At 44.5% G+C, this 19,314-nt stretch overlaps 1 protein-coding gene across 15 annotated transcripts in view; it reads left to right on the top strand.

Annotated features, from left to right (window-relative positions):
- Positions 1–19,314, top strand: part of NRXN3 (neurexin 3) — a 1,378,693-nt gene that overhangs the window by 404,101 nt on the left and 955,278 nt on the right. For all 15 annotated transcript variants that reach the window (XM_034768377.1, XM_034768393.1, XM_034768389.1 and 12 more), the window contains exons 8-9: positions 4,407–4,845; positions 9,596–9,979. In XM_034768377.1, coding sequence (XP_034624268.1) covers positions 4,407–4,845; positions 9,596–9,979 — 823 coding nt within the window. The remainder of the gene's footprint in view (positions 1–4,406; positions 4,846–9,595; positions 9,980–19,314) is intronic.

Here is a 19,314-nt window from a genome sequence, read left to right as displayed (position 1 = left end):
CCCTTTTCGCGTGTCTGGGAGTGGGAGGGGGGAGGGGCGGAGTTGGGGCGGGGAAGGGGCGGAGTTGGGGTGGGCTGGGGGTGGGAAATGGACGGGGCCAGGGCCCCGTGGAGGGTCCTCTTTTTTTATTTGTGAAATATGGTAACCCTATTTGTTCCTAGATGTATGACTTTACATTTGGCCATATTACAATGCATATTGGTTGCTTGTGCCTGGCTTACCAACCAGTCCAGATTGCCCTGTTCTCTTCCTTATTTACTTCTCCTCTAATATTTGTTTCATCTGCAAACTTTATCAGTGATAATTTTGTTTTCTTCACAGTCATCGATTAAAACGTTAAATAGTGTAAGTCCAAGAACTAATCTCTGTCAGACCCCATTAGAAACACACCCACTCAATGACATTTCCCCATTTACAATTACATTTTGAGTCCTATCAGTCAGACAGTTTTTAATCCATACAGTATATGCCATTTTGATTTTTTATCATTCTAGTTTCTTCATTAAAATGTGTGACGCCAAATCAAACTCCTTACAGAAGTCTAAGTATATTACATCATCATTATTATTTTTATCAACCAAACTCGTAATCTTATCAAAAAAGATATCAAGTTAGTTTGACAAGATGTATTTTCCATAAACCCATGTTGATTGGCATTAATTATATTACCCCCCCTTAATTCTTTATTAATCAAGTCGTGTATCAGCTGTTCCATTATTTTGCTTGGGATTGATGTCAAGCTGACAAGCCCATTATTACCCAAGTTGTCCTGTTTACACTTTTTAAATATTGGCACATCAGCATTCTTCCTGTCCTCTGGAACTTCTTCAGTGTTTCAAGACTTATTGAAAATCAACATTAATGGTCCAGAGAACTCCTAGGCCAACTATTTTAAAATTCTTGGATGCAAGTTATCTAGACCTACTGATTTTAAAAATGTCTAGCTTTAGTAGCTGCTCTTTAACATCTTCCTTGGTTATTGTTAGAATGGAAAGTATTTAATCTTCATCATCAATCATCATCACCATCATGATAAGATATGAATATATCATCTGTTTTTCCCTACATACAGAACAGAAATATTTATTGAACACTTCTACCTTTTTGGCTTTATTATTAACAGTTCTACTATTTCCATCTAGTAATGGACCAATACCATTGTTAGGATTCCTTTGTTCTTAATATACTTAAAAATCTCCTTCTTATTGTCCTGATCATAGTATTTGCCTTGTGGCCTTTAGCTTCCCTTATCAATTTTTTACAATTCCTAGCTTCTGATTTGTATAAATTACTATCAGCGTCCCCTTCTATGTATTTGAATGACTTGTGGTCCCAGGGTCCCATTTGTTGGGACTGGGCATAGATTCCATGTCCTCATGGAATCAGGGCTGTGTGGACTAGCAAAACCAGTATCCCAGCTCTACAGCAGCTTTTTTGTTCTTCTAACAAAAATTTATGCTTTTCCTCTTGTGTTGCCCTGTTGAATGATGTAATTGAGTCCCATTTCTTTTGATCTTTTCCATAATTCCTCTTAATCAGGCAAATTAACAGGGAGGAAGGATGTGTTTATGGCTAAAGCATCATTGTCAGGAGATCTGTGTTCTATGACCGTGGGCAAGTTACCCTTTCTCTTACTCAGTTTCCCTGTCTCTAAAGCTGATAATGACGCTCACTTTATGGGTCCATGAGGTGGAAGGCACTAGAGAATGGGACATCATTACTATGATTAAATGAGTAGAGGACAGGTGAAACTAGTTATTTATGGCCACATGTTCAAAGACATCAGAAGACCTCGTGAGATACGTGAGGATTGAGATCTCATAAGGGCAACCTGGAAGTCCAGGTAAGCAGTCAGGAGTGGGATATTCCATTACAAGATAGGAGTCTCATTCTCAAATTGGGAGGATTTCTGTGTGTTCTGAACTCAGCATCCTGACACATTCTGGTATGACAGTGTTTTGTCTCTTACAGATTATTTACACAGGAAAAATACTGGGTCACTGGTGGCCCAGATCCTCTGCTCTAGCAAAGCAACACTTAACACAGGTCCCAAGAAGTTGGAACCAAAGTGGCATCAAGCCACCTTTCAGTCCCTCAGCCCTGGAAGAGACTTAGGCCAGTTTTCCCTCTAGTGCAATTTAGAGCAGCCTCAGGGTTGCTCTGTTATGTGACTGGTAGCAGCCTCCCAGGGTACTGTGCCAGCCCAGGAACACCAAAGAGCAGGGCAGTCTGGCCATGCCCTCTCCTATCTACAGTCCTCACCACTTGCCAGGATGGGGCCAAGAGTGGTTGACTTAAAGCCAGCTCTATGAGCTTCACACCACTTTGGGAATCCACTATGCAAGCCAAATCCTAAACTGGTGAGTTAAACTGTGATTCCATCCAGTCTGGGCTGCCAGACTGGCAAAAATAGGATTGAGCAGGGCTGAGAATATGGCCTTTTTTGTGTGCTACTTTATAATGTAGAAAGGGGATCTGGGAGTTTGTTTTGTTTTTAAACTCTGTTCTTGTGTTTGTTTTTACATTAGAAATATCAGGAAAGTTGTTTTATTTTGCCAAAGTACTCCTTGGAGGTCAAAAGTGTTGTGAACCTTCCACAGAAGAGTTTTTCTCATAAGTGTTTGCCTGGAGTTAAATAATTTTACACACACATACACACTTCAAACAATTTGACTAAAAATCCTTGCCCCCTCACATAGTTTGAGTTTCACTGTCCTTTCACTTGTGATGTTCTACCTCTGCTAGTTCTCTAGTTGTCCATAGAATCTTTGAGGAAAAACAGTGCATGAATTTCTAAGGTGAAAGAAAAGCTGAGTCGTTCCCCATTTAAACAAAAGCTAATCAAACAAAACAACCCTTTCAGTCATAGAATCATAGGGTTAGAAGAAACCACAAGGGTCATCTAGTCTAACCTCAAGTCCTTCCATGTAGCTCACAAAGAAGTAAAAATGGTCATAAATAGTTGTATTAGCCTTTTGAAGTGGAAGCAAGTGTCACTTTTGTGTCATAAAATTGGTGCATAAAATGTGTTTTTAGCAGGTTTACAGAGAGTTGACATTAGAAATAAGGTTTTGGTCTCCACTGTCATATATCCTAATGACACATAGCCAGTCTACAGAAATGACAGAGAGCATGGAGGTTGTAACACAATCATCAAATTCAAGGTTTAGAGATGGCATCATCTAAGGATATATTTTATCTGTAAACTTTTAACAAATAAATTGCATTCGTCTTTTGGATATTAATTCATTAATATTTGTAAAGAACTTTGAAGGTGCAGAGTATTATAATTAGGAATATTTTAAGGAAGTGGCCAACATTTATGTGTCACTACTGCCCTCTACTGGATGGAATCAGAACTACTTGATAGTTTTTAAGGGCCTATGACACTATCTTCCATCAAGTGTCTCTTTTAGCTCAAGAGATAGGGGGTTGTTCTCTTGGAGCAGGAGGATCTGAGCTGTATCTCGAATGCCATTATGAAGCTCCGAGGGGGTACTACATGAAGCCTAGTGAAAGCTGTGAAGTCCTAAGTGGGTACAGATTTCTCCTTTTTAAAATTATTCCTGGTTTATCTACTTTAGAATTTTATCAGCCCGCCCCTCCTACTGTTATCCTTTTATGTTTGTTGCAGATTGATCTCCCTGATACCATAAGCCAACGTGGCTTTCCTCTGTTTCCTCTGTTATGTCTGTCTGGTTCTGGAAATAGGGGTCTCTAGTTTACTTGAGCTCCCCCTCTGGCTGGATGTCAGCTTCTGGGATAGCAGAACAAAACTGTTGTAAGGTTTTGTGACTGACAGAGTGTTTTAAGATTTCTCGGTGAGAGAAAAGTTAGGGCTAGTTTTGTTTGTTTGCTTTTGTGGGGGGAGCTTATGGCTCTTCAGGATCCACGGTACACTCACCAATATTTCCTAGCAACTGTAGTGTACATGAAATTTTAGCACTCCCACTCCAGTGTTTAACTGACCTTACTAAAGAAACAGCAGTGGTGGCACAGATTTTCATACAGAGCTTGTGTATGTGAATACTAAGGGTACACCCTGTCGTGTGTTTTATAGTGGGGTCTATATAAATGAAGCATCATGGTTCCAGCCACAGATTGTATATTATGTACTAGATCCTTAATGGCAGCATATCTGTGGTGGGATTGTGGTGCTCCCTGACCTCCAGTAAATGTTCTCTTCTGCTGTTCTGATCCATGGTATTTATAGCGCACAAATTGTTGTTTCCAGGCACCATCCTAGCTCTGTCCTCCCTCTCTGTCACCATGTAAGATTCTCCCAAGGTCTCATCCCCGCTCCCCAAAGCATTTTTGAGTGCTTCTTTCCCATGCCTGGTAGGGATTGGGAGGCATTTGTATTGGTTGCAGAATTGATGTATGGTGTATATCTTTGTCTCGGACAGGTTGTTTATAAGAATAACGACATCCGTCTGGAGCTGTCTCGCTTGGCGAGGATCAGTGACACCAAGATGAAGATCTACGGGGAGGTGAAATTCACATGTGAGAATGTGGCCACGCTGGATCCCATCAGCTTTGAGACGCCAGAGGCCTATATCAGTCTGCCTAAGTGGAATACCAAGCGGATGGGCTCCATTTCCTTCGACTTCCGCACCACTGAGCCCAATGGCCTGATCCTCTTTACCCATGGCAAGCCCCAGGAGAGGAAGGATGCCAGGAGCCAAAAGAACACCAAGGTAGACTTCTTTGCAGTTGAGCTGCTAGATGGGAACCTCTACTTGCTGCTTGATATGGGTTCCGGCACCATCAAGGTGAAAGCCACCCAGAAGAAAGCCAATGATGGAGAATGGTATCATGTGGATATCCAGCGAGATGGCAGATCAGGTAGGAAGATAAAATATTAAATAGGTTCATCTCTCCTCTGGTGGGGGAGCATAAAATCCTGGTCCTTTAAAATTCTTACTCCTAGAAGGGAGTAGCTTTCTTGCAAGAACTCATGTTACTTAAAGAAATTCACCTAGCAGAATAGGAGGCATTTCAGAGGGCCAGCAGTGTATGAAGTGTTCAACGTGAACTTTAGAATAGCCCCACAGAAGAAGCCTTTATAAGCAGCCCTTCAGCATCTTACTCTTTAACTTTCTATTTAATCTGCACCTAGTTCAGTAATCACGTACATCATCACAGTGGTCACTTTTGGTGGGCCAAGCCTTGAGGTCAAGTGCGTAATGAATTTTATTACTTGTTTTTTATTCCAACTAACTCCCATTTACTTCACTGGGAATAAGTGCTGAGTAGAAACTGAGTAAGAACTTCAGGATCTGACCCAATATTATCACCCTCTCCTGGGTCTTTGTAGGGCCTGGGGAGACTAGGTAACACAATTAACATGGAGAAACTTCCAAACGAGTGGAAAATTTGTTGGGACAAGGGAGAGAGAGGTGTTGGCCAATCTCTGCCCTATTCTCTTGTTTCCTTTGATGCTCTTGCAGATCACTGTTGGAATAAGGATTCTTCCTTTATTCCTAGCTAGGCTTTCCCTTTCCAAAGTGTTTCTTAGAGTGAAAGTCCTTCTCTTAGTCTTTCTTTATCTGGCTGAGTCCTCTTTGCTGCTTCTCACTTTTAGAATTTCAACTAACAGAATATTTTTTTAATATTATGCCTGTCACCATATTATATAGGCTCCAAAGGTATTTTCTTTGTTTCTGATGTTGTAGAGCAAGCTAACATATACTCCATGGTTGTGCTCCAAAATAAATTAGGAAGTGAAATAATCATATCTACAATTTGATCCTTGTGAATATGTGAACAGTTGGGCTTGAACTTCTCCTAGATCATCAGGAGTTGAATGTCTGGCCATATGTTGCTGTAAAGGGAATTTTGCCTACATTTGCAGTTAGGTCTAGGATTTGACCTGAGATCTCCATAATATAGATGTCCTAGATTTGTGCTTCTTGGGGCTTGCAACAGAGTGTTTTCAGCAGAGGGAATATGCTTCCCCTGATTTTTCAAAAGAGCTGACTTTTAGGGACCACTGCACAACCTCTCTCTTTATGCAGGCCTTTGTCTGAAGAGCTGGTCGTTTCTGTGATAGTTTAAAGGAGATTCTTTGTGTTTGACATTGAGCCCATCTAGGTTGTAATGTATGTAATTTGATTCCATTAGCACCTAGCGACATCGACAGGAGCATTTTACAAATGAAGACATAAATAAATAAATGATTTCTGTAGATTTGCTAGAATCTAATTAACTTGCAAGGATAAACTCAATTAGTAGCATTCATTACTGCCTACAGTTTTGTTTGCTCGCATGGAGCATACCTGGTCCTTGGACAAAGAACTCCCGAGTAAGAAGAAAAAGATGAAAAGGAAAGTCCTGGCTGAAACAGCTTGTTAAAACCCAACTTGAGAGGGACACATTTTGGTGCATTATGATAGCTGAGATTGACATTACCCCTAGAAGAAGTCACCTGAGCTCCCCAGGGAGGCAGATTGCAGGACTGACCTGTTTATTGCTCAGCAGAAAGGTTTATTGATTGCCTGAAACCTGATCAGAGATAACAGACTTCAAATTAAATGTGTTTTGTTGAACAACAGTGAACAGATTTGTTCTTTTCTTTTTTTAACTGAATTTTGTGCTGGTGAAAAGTGCTGGATTGAGAGCCCTACCCTCTGATGTCCTTTCTGAAAAGGTAATAGGAGCACCAGCACTGAGAGTTCCCCCAGGTCACCCTTTAGTGTGCATTGACCCATTGAGGCCCTCGGAGGCCTCTGCTAGGGATGAGAAGGGAATTCAGTCTCCATGGTTTGTTCAGTCCCCGGCTTTTCTGCTGATTGCCAGCAAGGATTCCAGCTAGGTCCTGTGCTTTCTGTGACGTGGACATCTGCCTGTTAGAAACTGGACTGAGAAACAACAGACTCATTTCACATCGATCATCCAATAACCGTTAGACTTTAATAACTGAAAACTGGGCTAGATTTGAGCCATTGAACTGGACATTCTGTGTGTCATGCATGAGGTACCCTGTCCTCATTAGAGTCTCTCCTTTCTTCCAGTTCTCCCAAGGAGTTAAAAGCTTTGAGCTCTGCTGAGCTAAGCAGAATCACCTGTAAAGGTCCAAGTTCTTCCTACCACTAGGTACTAGAGTAGGAAGGGGGCTGCTGGGAAGCAGGGCAGTTATCCTGCTCACATAACCTCTGGCATCTCCAGTCCCCTTTGACTCTGCGTGTGCTTCAGTCGGTGCTGACTGCCAACGCAACCAAAACTATATCTTCACTGTACGCTGACAAGAGCTGACAGCTTGGACTTGGAGTCCTAGCATCCGCTCCCGTATCTTGTAACCTTTCTATCCCCAGGGCAGTCTCCTACCGGTAATGTCCGTGAAATCTGTCACCATTTCTAGCTGGGAAATGCTGCACATCATTACAAGAGAACATTTTTGGCCAATTCTGAGCTACAGAGCACATGTTATCCCACCCCTGCTGACTCTGAAAGCCTTACTGGCAGACTGGATGTCTGGTCGCATCAGTGTACTGTTTCCCATACTGACTCTGCCTTCACTGGTTGCTGCCTTTTTGGGCCCTCCCACTCGCTTACCCAGGCCCCCAGTTGAGGCCTTTGAGGGGTTAGAAATGAGGCAGAAGAGCCCTTCTGATTTTTGAGGTAGAGGTTTGTTCTGTCTTTCCAGAATCGTAGATGTTAGAGATGGAAAAGATCTACTAGCTCATCTGGTCCCTTCTCCCTAGGGCCAGTGCTGGATTGGTCCCTCCAGTGGCTTTCCCAGACTGGTCTTAAAAGTTCCATGTAAGGGGTCTTCTGTCACTTTCATGTTCTAGAGCCTAATGCATCTCACAGTCAAGAAGCTTAGCCTATTACTCAGCCTAGATACATACTTCCTTTCTTAATTTCATCCTCTTCTTCCTTGCTTTACACCTTTAGCCTTGGTATTTCCTCTCCTTCCTTGGTGCTTTCACCTTTTCAGTATTTGCAAACTGGGTTATGTCTCCCCCTCTATGGCTGAGTGGCCAAGCGAGAGAGGTTTCATCTGATCTTTTAACCTTTCCCCATAAGTCAGACTCTCCAGCGCCTTGATCATTTCTGCTATCCTTCTCTTGACTCTCTCCATCTTTTTGGTAATACAGTATACTGTCCACAACATGAACACAACCTTCCAAGAACAGTGGCAGCAGAGCCAGATGGAGAGGGACTGTGACCTTGCTGCTCTGTGATATGCTGCCTTTGCATATATAGCCATATAAGGGGGAAATGTCTGTGGTGCTGCAATTTACTTACACAACATGGTTCATCAAACAACCCTAGTTCTCTCTGAGCCTTTAATTTGTAACGCCTCTATTGCCTCAAACACTCTGCTGCCTCTGACATTATCCCTAAGTTATACAGAACATCACACACATGAAATGCCCTGTTTGCGTTCTGCTCTCTGTTCAAGAAGATGCGTATTACAGCTTAAGGGGGGGAAAGACATACGTATGTGACTGCATTTTCTCGCAGAAAACTCTATTAACCAAACTACCCTGCCCCCTCCTAAGGGTGTAGGATAAAGAATGCAGTGATCTGGAATTAATCTTAAAGCATAGACAGTCCCTTCTGGGGACATAGAGTATCTTAATGACAGGGCAATCACACGTGATGATTTAGAGCTAGATGGAACAAGTTTCTGATTCTTAGTTCAAAGCGGATTGGTGTCCCTATCTCAAAAATAACTGAAGTCCTGAATGAGGAGCAGTGTGGTCTAGTAGACTGCACTGCACTGGCCTGTCAGAGACCTGGGTTCTGCTTTTATCTCTGCCACTGACCCATTGGATGACCTTGTGTTAGTCTCTACACTTCTCTGTTTTCCCCTTCCACCCTTTGTCTGCTTGATTGTAAACTCTTCATGGCAGGCACTGCCTCTTAAAATATGTATGTACAGAGCCTTGCACAATGGGGCTCTCATCTTGCTTGAAGCCTAGAAGCAACTATAATACAAATAATAAGAACTCTCCCTTTTGGAGTTCACCTTCACCTCTCTGTGTCTCCATTTTCCCATCTGCGAAATGGGGACAATGGTACCTTCTTTGTAAAATGCGTTGAGGTCTGTTGCTGAATAGCATCATGTAAGAGCTATGTATTAGTAGTAGTAGTATTTACTTTAATCCTATATAGTCCCAGAGCTTTCTAATTCCAGCTGCACTATATGTGATTTCCTGTCTTGCAGAGTGAATCCCATTGAATAACACTGAAATCCTGGGTTTTTGCTCTTTTTTTAAAAAAAGAAAGACCCTCTCTTCCTGCAAGACAGGAGGAGAATTAAGACCGTGTTATTGAATATGTGTATTATTGTAGCACCTAGAATCCCTAATCAGATTGGGACCACATTGTGCTCTGTGCTGTAGAGGCACACATGAACACACAGTCCCTGCCTTGAAGAGTTTAGAGCCTGTGGCTGGGGGGAAGAGGTGGGGAGGGGCAGCATAGGATAAACTTTCTCTGTCTGTGTTGTGTTTTACTGGGGATCTTCAATCTCCTCAACTGAAACCGTCATCTTTAACCTGCATTCAAATACCATAGGAACTGCACTAGACCTGGGCTGTCAGTGGAGCTGTTGCCTGATGTTTCCTTTTCCTTCTTGCCCCAGGTACCATATCAGTGAACAGCAGGCGCACCCCATTCACTGCCAGTGGGGAGAGTGAAATCTTGGACCTGGAAGGGGACATGTACCTAGGTGGGCTACCTGAGAACCGGGCAGGCCTCATCCTCCCCACAGAGCTCTGGACGGCCATGCTGAACTATGGTTATGTAGGCTGCATCCGGGATCTGTTCATCGATGGACGAAGCAAGAACATCCGGCAGCTGGCGGAGGTGCAGAACGCTGCCGGGGTCAAATCCTCCTGCACCCGGCTCAGCACCAAACAGTGCGACAGTTACCCATGTAAGAACAATGCTCTCTGCAAGGATGGCTGGAACCGCTTCATCTGCGACTGCACTGGCACTGGCTACTGGGGCAAAACATGTGAGCGGGGTAAGTCAAGTGTGCTTTGAGATCCTGCTTACCAAACTGGGCGTGTGTAGGAGCTCAGCAGGGACAAGACTGTGCTACTCCTGGATTTAAAGTTGGGTTATTCCGATGGTGCCCCCAAGCTCCAAGGACTCTTCTCCTCGCTTTGATGGCTCAGTGGAATCTGAGTCTCTCCCACCCAATGGTCCTCACCAACTTGAGTACAAAGGAAACTCCATTCCCATTTAATAGTGCCAATCCCTACCCAAATTACCAGGAAGCCTTCCTTCTAAGATGGTTCCCCCTCACCCTCTGCCCAAAGGACCAGTTAATCTTACTGTCATCTGAGCTGATGATACCCTGGGGAGTGGGGATCCTTCTTCTCAGTTCTGAGGTCTCTTTTCCCCAAGTTCAGTGTCTCTCCCTCTCCGAGTTCTGTCTTTCATCGTTGGGGCACAAAATGTGGCTGTGTGTGATGAGTTCCAGGTGGTTTGTTGGTAGCAGTCCCAGGTGCAGGCTGGGGTCTGCTGATCCTTTTGCTTTAGTTGAAAGACAAGGTATCCCTGTCTGTCTCTCTCTCCTTCGTCAGCCTGCACTGATGGCTGAGTTGCTGGTAGAGCCACCCAATGGAGTACTGTAGTGCTGTATTAATTTAGATGGAATAAATGGACCCAGAGAGTTAAAGGTGTTAACATGACTCAGTCACTATCCAACATTAAGCAATGTTAAACAAGCCTCAGGGTTTGGTATACAGAGACCTCAACCTGCTTTGTACCATGGCAAACACACCATTAAACATCTGTTTAACCTTTTATTAAAGATATACAAAGAAGACGGGAAAGGATTAAAGTATTTGACATGTAAAGTATCCCTTGTTCCCTTTCACTTTAACTGTAGAGAGTTTTTAGAAGGAAACACCACTTATTTTACAGTCTCTTTGATGGTAATAACTGTTCTTTTGGGGGGAAAGAGAAAAAGATAGTTGAGATGGACTGTTGTTATTACTGTTGTAGGTAAAGTCCGAACCCATTTCTTCAAAGACAAAACAAGGCAAACACACACAAGAGGGAAGAAAAAACCTGGCAAAGATAGAAAATGTAGTTTCTGTCACTGGTGTTGACTCTCACTTGTAGCCTCACTGCTGGAAAAACACTGGCCCAGCACATGGTCTTATTAGCCACCCCGAGACCTGGCAAACGTGTAGCACTGTCGGACTGTTTAGGACAGTGCATTTAGCTGCCTCTTTCTGGTCACAGGCTTACAGCAGTGATGCAGAAAATACAGTCTTGGCTGGCCAAGCCAGACTCTAATTAGACAGAATGCAAAAGAAAAGGGATAGGAAAGAGAAGAAATATGGTAGTGAAGGGAAAGGACACAGGACAGAAGTGGGAGAGAAAAAGTCTCTCATCCCAGGTGGTGGTTGAGATTCAGCTGAAGCTGTTGGAGGTAGCAATGTCATCTGGGTACCTTTCTCTGGTCTGGTCTGGTCTGGTCAGGACATCTCTCAGGATTAGATGAAGTAAGTCTGGACTCCCAGGAGATGGTGAGGGTGGTGGCCATGATGGTGAAGCTTCTCCTTCCCCTTCTGTGATCTTCCTGTGAGCCAGCATTGTGCTTGCTTCCATCCCTCCACCAATTTCCATTTTAAAGTCTCTCTGATGTTAAGGACCCCAAAAAGGAGTAAGGGGGAAATAGCTCATTCCCTCATTATTTTGTCCACTACTTAGACCTAATTTTTGATACACCAGTTTTGGTTGATTGATTTCTGGTCCCTCATTTTTCTTGTTTACCAGACATGATCTCAACACAGTCCTTGAATTGTATCAGTAGGCCTTTTTGTGTGGACTAATTCAGCCCTGCCTCCCTGTTGCACCTTTTCCTATCAACATTTGTTGTCATAGGTTATTGAGACACTTAATAAACTTTCTTACAGTTCTGCAGGTGACCTCACAATTAGGGTAAATTTTTAGGCCCAGTTATCACAACACTAGTGTATAGACCATGAAAGTTTATGCCCAAATACATTTGTTAGTCTACAAGGTGCCACAAGTACTCCTCGTTCTTTTTGCTGATACAGATTAACATGGCTACCACTCTGAAACTGGTGACAAGGTGCCTCCAAACTCACCTGTGCCAAGGGCAAATCTGTAGGAGATAGTCAGTAATTTCTCAAGTACAACGAATGTCACTGCACCTTCTTCTCATTGTTGCTAGTTCTGTCTGATCATTTTAAGGCGTCTGATTGGGGATATATGAGGCACAATTATTGCCAGTGCAGGCAGCCAAGAGACATCCATTCTAGGCCAAATGAGACAGAGCTTAGCAAATAAAAGACATTTGATCTATACACTGTTCAAATCCCAGACGGTTCCATTAATTGTTTTTGCCCCTGTATTGTGCCTGGTGCCGTGCTCAGAATAAGCTGGCCGAGTGAAAAAAAAATTGATGGCAGTAGGCCCACTTAACAAAGAAAATGGAACTTCCCTTTGGTGATGTTACTTTTTATTGAGATCAATTTCTCAGTAAAATTTGGCTATTAGGATTGGAGTGTGGCTGAAATGCACTTGCTGAGACACAGCAATGGATTATTGGCAGAATCGTAGGGCTTTCGTCCGTTTTTGCCCCCCTGGTCTCCCCCACTTCGTAGCACAGTCTAGTGATTGGACCACATGTCTGGGGATCAGGACTTTGGGTTCTGTTCCCAGCACAATCATGGATGTCCTGTGTGACCTTGGGAAAGACACTCCCCTCGCTGTGCCTTAATTTTCCTATCTTTATTGGAGATAATAATACTGAATCACCTGCAGTGCAGGTTGTGGGGATGAATTAGATACTGTGTGTAAAGCACTGTACAGTCCTGCGGCTTTGCAATTCACCTCTGCAGGAGTGGAAGGATTTTTTTTAACAGGAACTCACTGTAGATCAGGGATCTCAAACTCAAATCACCATGAGGGCCACATAAGGACTAGTACATTGGCCCAAGGGCCGCATCATTGACACCTTTTCATACAAAGATACTAAAGCGCCCCGCCCTGCCCCAGTGCCGCCCCCATTCCATCACTTCCATGAGGCCCCGCCCCACCATGCCTCTTCCCACCCCTTCCCCGCCCCCATTCCAACCCCTTCCCCAAAGTCCCCGCCCCTGCCCCGACTTTTTTCCGCCTCCTCCCCTGAGCACGCAGCTCCCCACTCCTCCCCCTCCCTCCTGGAAAACGCTAAGCACTGCCAAACAGCTGTTTGGCAGCAGGAAGCGCCTGGAGGTAGGCAGAGGAGCAGGGATGCAGCGCGCTGGGGAGGAAGGGAGGCAGGGAGTGAGGGGAGCTTGGCGGCCACAGGAAATAACTCCGGGGGAAGGCGGGGGGAGCTTGGTGGCTGCAGGAAATAGCTCCGGGGGGAAAGGGAGCTTGGCGGGCTGCAGCAAATAACTCCATGGGACGCATGCGTGTTTGAGACCCCTGCTGTAGATCAATAGAATTCTCCCTGCAGGGCAGTTGGGATTTTTAGGCTTTAGACATGCAAGATTTATTCTTAATGGTACAGCTTCCAAGGCCAGCACTACACAGTTTGGTGCCCAGTCTCACCCTGGCTACTGCTGGTGTTCCTAGTGCTGCATGTGTGCCCTTAAAGGAACAGGTGTCTCAAAGTCACCCTGTTTGGCTGGACCCCTAAAAATTCAGCACCCTAGGCAGTCATGTATATCATCTATGCGTAATGTCTGTCCTGAAGCTTCCCCCATACACTTTACCAGGTTAGATGACTGCAGAAGTGGGTTTTCTGAACAGGGGTTTGAGAATTCTCCTGACCCACCTACTTCCGAGTGCATGCTGCCATTTTGAGTGGTGCTGCATCAGGGAAGCACCACACCATAAATTCATTGCTTCCTTGTTGTGGTAGGATCAAACTCTGACTTTCTGCTTGTCCTTACTTTTTATTTGTGGCAATGTGTTATACCCTGGAGTGATCAACACTGTGACAAAACTCGCAGGACATTCCTGATTCCCACAAGTCCCTGTCATCAGCTTGCAGGAGTCAGAATCCAGAGCTACCTGTAGGCATCAAATCTATAGTTGGGTGAAATGTGTGTAATGACATGCAGAGCCAGGCAAATTTGGGCCAGCGTCAGAGTGGTCTGAGAGGATGAATGAATGAATGCATGTGTAGTGCTGTGGAAACATGAAGTTCTCAGTAATATTGTTGATTGTATCTCCTAGAGGCTCTTAAGGGTCATAAATCTTTTGATGAGTGTGGGGCTGGGGATAAGTTGCAGAAATGTTAGCTGCGGGGGACCAGAAGTCTGGAAATGCAGTAATAGTATAAATGGAAACAGTGCAGGCCATGTTGGTTTCAACCCCAAATCAGACAGAAGTTGTCTGTTTCAACTGAGTTTTACTTTGCAGCTCAAGGTGAAGCTCAAGGGAAGGGATTGCACAGGGACTGGAACTGAAAAACTGTTCACACAACAAAGTCCTGCAGGCTGAATCATGTTGTGATGACTCCACGTTATCTGTATCATGAGGTCACATCACAGCTTCATCACATACTGACACAACTGTTTGATCTCAGGACATAGCAACATGACGCAATGATTTTGCCTGCATGACAAACAGAAATAGAACTGCCAATACATGACTAACTTTTATGCCCTGACACCTAAAGGTGACTGTAAATCCAGCTGTCAGTTGGCCTGTGGCTCAGGCACCATGGAGGGCAATGTTGCTACCCTCCCTACTGAGCACAGGAACTGGGGAGCTGCCTCAGGGTTGGGGTGAACAGGATATATAGGACAGCAAAGGCAAAATGTAGCCAGGACAGGACTGGGCTTTAAATAAATGACTAGCGTCAACTGCTGGCAGTGGATGGCAGAATTTGAAACATGCGCTTGGGAAGAACAGCCTGACTCGCTTTAGTCAGTCTTTAGTCCTGGGGAGAGGGAAGGGAGTGTAACAATATTCAGTTGGCTTCACTGCTGCAGGGAGTTGAAAATTAGACAAAAGCACTTTCAGGCCCAAAAGCACTTTCAGGCTGCTGAAGGTAAAGAAAGATCCTCCAGGGATAGGCGCTGGGATCGTATAGAGGAGTTAGACTTAGAAATGACAAAGACCTATTCTGTTCTAGTGTGTCTGTCATCCAGGACAGGATACCCCTGTGTTCAGCAACTCCAGTAAAGAGTATGGGGTAAAGGCTGATGGCTAGATTGGGTTAGTCCCTATAATATATATTGTTCCACATGCAATATGCTGGTGAACTAGCCAAATTAGAACATAAGAGTCCTGTCTGAGGACCAAATCCTGAAGGTTTTTCACAGGTAAAACTTCTATCAGAATCATTTGTCGCTGAAACCGCTCAGTTTTACTTGAGGACCTCAGAGTAAATTGGGTCAAGATAAAGCAGTTTGGATAAACAAGAACCAACCTCAGCCTTCATGTTGAACTTGAACTGTCTGACGTCTGAGATCATGTTTCAATGTGGGTCTTTGGTGTGATTGATTTTAGTTAAGGTCTCACATATCTGAGTTTTCTGTTTTCCATCAGAAATATCAAAACACCCAGGGAAAGGCTGCACTTGTGATATTCTCAAACTAGCCCAAACCACTGGGTAGACTAGTCCTGGAAATCATGTGCAAGAAGGACTGTTCTCATGAGTCCTGTGGAGTGAAGGGATTGCAATAAGCATTTAAACTTTTGGATGAATCTCTGAACCTTTAGAGATTCAGCAGTCATTGGCAGAGAGGACGGAAAGCCCAATAGTTAGAGTACTAGCTTAGGCAATGGGAGCATTGGTTTAATTCCTCCTCCACCAACAAAAACCTATGACCCTGGGCAAGACACTTAGTCTGTGCCTCACATCCCCATTTGTTAAGTGGGGATAATAGCACGTCTCCACCTCACAGGGGTGTTGTGAGGATAAATCTATTAAAGTTAGCTAGATACTCAGATGCTGTGGGGGTCATGTAAGTAAGTACCTCCCACCTGAGCTTGGATAACCTCTATTAGGTACTAATTAATCATTAATTGGTTACCTAGGGCACCCAGTTACTTCATAAGGACTGGCAGACTAGGCTCTGACTCCTCAGAAATGGGCCGTTGCCCTGTGACACTACTCAATTCCTGGCTGAGGCAGAGTCACAAAGGGGTGCTCAGTTGGTTTATCAACGTGATAACATGCCTCTTGATGCTAGGTGAATTTCTGTTGTGATGAAATATGCTTTATGTACTGTAGGAGCTGGAGGCATCTGTCCCTGCTCTGGAGAAAGAGGCAGACTGGAGTTTGACAGTGCCACACAGCTCAGTTACCACAGTGAGGAGTGTGGCATAAACACCTAGATACATAGAAACTAGAACTGTAGCTGCTTTGCTGTGGGCCCATCGCAAAAGGAAGGATCCTGTGAGGTGCTGAATGCCACTTTCAAGGTGCTGAGCACTCCTAAATTCCCTTGACTTGCAGGATTGGGACCCTCAGAACAGCCTTACAGTTTCTAAGACACAGTAACAAAAGAGGAGGTTCCTATTGCCCCCGGAGGGGGCTGGCTTTATCCTTAGCATGAGGTTACTGAGAGCTGGGATTCAGTGTTGCGAATCCAGTGCTCAGCATGCCTTGGGCGTGTTGCTGTACCTACAAGTCAGCTTCAAAATCATGTTTATACAGAGTGAATGCATGCAAATAAAGAGAGAAGGGAGGGAAAGAGCAAGGGGGGGCAAAGGATACAGGAATTCCTAATCGGAACAAGACTTTGAGTGGAGTGTTGTGCGTGTAGCTGGGGGAGGTGTGTGGCCACCAGAGCTCTGCTCCACCCTATTTGGAGCTGCAGAGAGTATATACAGCCAAAGGCAGGATTTAGTGAAGCCAAACAGACTAGTCAAGGGAAAGACTATTTCTGATCTCCATGAGAGGAAGAGCAGATGTCAGGAGTGAAGTGGGGATTTTGGTGATGCAAGGCTGGTCACTGAGCACGGTGAACATCCAAGGTTTGGGCCAGAGCTCTCTAGGTTTTGGGGTCTCAGGACAGGGCAGTAGTGGAAAATGTACCCCTGGGTAACCTCTGGTCTTTTTGATATCCATATGCTCAAGGGGCAGTGGTAGCACCAGGTTCTAGTGCAGCTTCTCTCTCTCTTTCTCTCTCTCAGCACTTGGTTCCAAACACTTTTGTCCTGACACAGTGTCAGGCCAGCTTGTGGAACTGTTTCTCCTGCATGACATCAGAGCAGACTCTACTAAAACTGACTCAAGGAACTCCTCAGATTAAAAGGATAGCATATTTCCTCCCATTCCATGTGAAATGGCTTTTTACCCCCAACCCCAAATGTCTGTCACAGCCGAAAGAGTAAAAGCCCTAAGGGAAGCCCTGTGGGGAATAGGTGGATGGGCTGGAGCAAACATACCAGTGAGTGGAAGAGGAGAGGTGATGCGGGACGGGTGGGGCGGGTGCAGTTGGAAGAGGAGGAGGGTTGGTACGGGATGGACTGGCGCAAACACACTAAAACTTCTTTCCTTTGCTGTGTCATTCAGTTTCTAATTTGTTAAGAGTTTGACATCAGTTGCAACACTAGGTGAACACAATTTTTATATTAGCTGGGCTGAGAATGCGCTAGGGATGGAGGCAGAGATCTATCTTATGGAGGATGAGGCGCTTCTCTGTTCTGATGAGAGAGCACCTTTCTCAGCCTTCAAACTTTTCTAAAAACAAAACCCTGGCATTAGAGGAGAGCCGGGAATGTGCATTGTATTCAGATTAGCCAAATTCTCTGGCTGCAGTAAAAATGCCACCAGCTCAGAGCAGTGCAACCCATTACTGTTGTCACCCAGAAAGCTCTTTGTATTCCTTTCCTCCCACCTACACCCATTGAGGGGCATAATGTAGAACAAAATCCCAAAATCAGAATAATAGAGCCAGCAGGTGACAATGAGGAGGCGGGATTCATCTCTTTGTCCTTTTGGCTTAGACAACACTTTCTGACTTAATTCTCTTGATTGGGCATTTCTTCTCTAATAAATGTACACTAATCAAATGAAAGCCTTCAGGCTTATGCGACACCAATATCAATTTAGGACTGAAATAAGGGGCATTGAGATTTGGGTTGTAATCCTTTGATATCAATTGGTAAGCACTGGCATAGGTGTACTCAGAGTCCATCATTCCAGGTAGACCCAGAAATCCTGTTCCAGCTCTTCTCCTCCTCCCCGGAGCTGAACCCAAAGTGTGTTCCACATGAACATAGAAATCCAGTTCTAGTTCTTCTCCCTCCCAGAGCTGCACCCAGGGTCCATTCCAGGTGGGCCTCCAGTTCCAGTTCTCCTCCCTGGGATTGCACTCAGAGTCTTTTCCTGTTTCGCTTTGCTCATGACTTGGTGATTAGCCCCGGGACAACCAATGGTTCATTACCTGCATGTCTGCGTGCTGCTTGCAAATGGCAGTACACCTGCTGCTGGTTATGCTGATGTTAAACATAGGGCTACAGCTTCCGCTTTATTATCTTTATTGCAACATTTTCGAAAAGCAGTTTAATGACAACGCACATCTGCCCATTATGTATGCAATAAACTGAAATGCTGTAAAATTACAGGTAATAAGAAGTGCAAGAAAATCACTTTCTACGTGGAGTAAGTATTGCAGCCCTCGCTCTGTCTCCAGCACAGCTAGAAGGAGGGATCTTTTTTCAGTGCTGGTTGACTCAACACACATTTTGAGGTTTGTTTGGGAAAAACTTCAAATGTTTCAATGATTATGCAGACTGTCCAAACCTCTTGGGTTTGCAGATTTGGGCTGAAATCTTCTGAGAACAGGTTTTCTCATCAGATTTCTGTTAGGGTCGGCTTCCAGAAGTGCTGGCGATACCGTGAGAACAGGTTTTTTAGTGCTTTTAATCTCAGCTGAAGCCTAGATGTACAAAGATACGAGGGAAGTTAAAATAACAGAGTGTGTGTGTGTGGTAGAATCATAAATGTCAGATACTGAAAAGTCTTCGTTAGAATCATAGAATCATAGAATATCAGGGTTGGAAGGGACCTCAAGAGGTCATCTAGTCCAACCCCCTGCTCAAAGCAGGACCAATTCCCAACTAAATCATCCCAGCCAGGGCTTTGTCAAGCCGGACCTTAAAAACCTCCAAGGAAGGAGACTCCACCACCTCCCTAGGTAACGCATTCCAGTGCTTCACCACCCTCCTACTGAAATAGTGTTTCCTAATATCCAACCTGGACCTCCCCGACTGCAACTTGAGACTATTGCTCCTTGTTCTGTCATCTGCCACCACTGAGAACAGCCGAGCTCCATCCTCTTTGGAACCCCGCTTCAGGTAGTTGAAGGCTGCTATCAAATCCCCCCTCATTCTTCTCTTCTGGAGACTAAACAATCCCAGTTC

The sequence above is a fragment of the Trachemys scripta genome, chromosome 4 (assembly GCF_013100865.1).
Source record: "Trachemys scripta elegans isolate TJP31775 chromosome 4, CAS_Tse_1.0, whole genome shotgun sequence".
NCBI classification, from domain to species: domain Eukaryota; kingdom Metazoa; phylum Chordata; order Testudines; family Emydidae; genus Trachemys; species Trachemys scripta.
The sequence above is the reverse complement of the archived record's forward strand: the minus strand, read 5'-3'. Positions and strand labels throughout refer to the sequence as shown.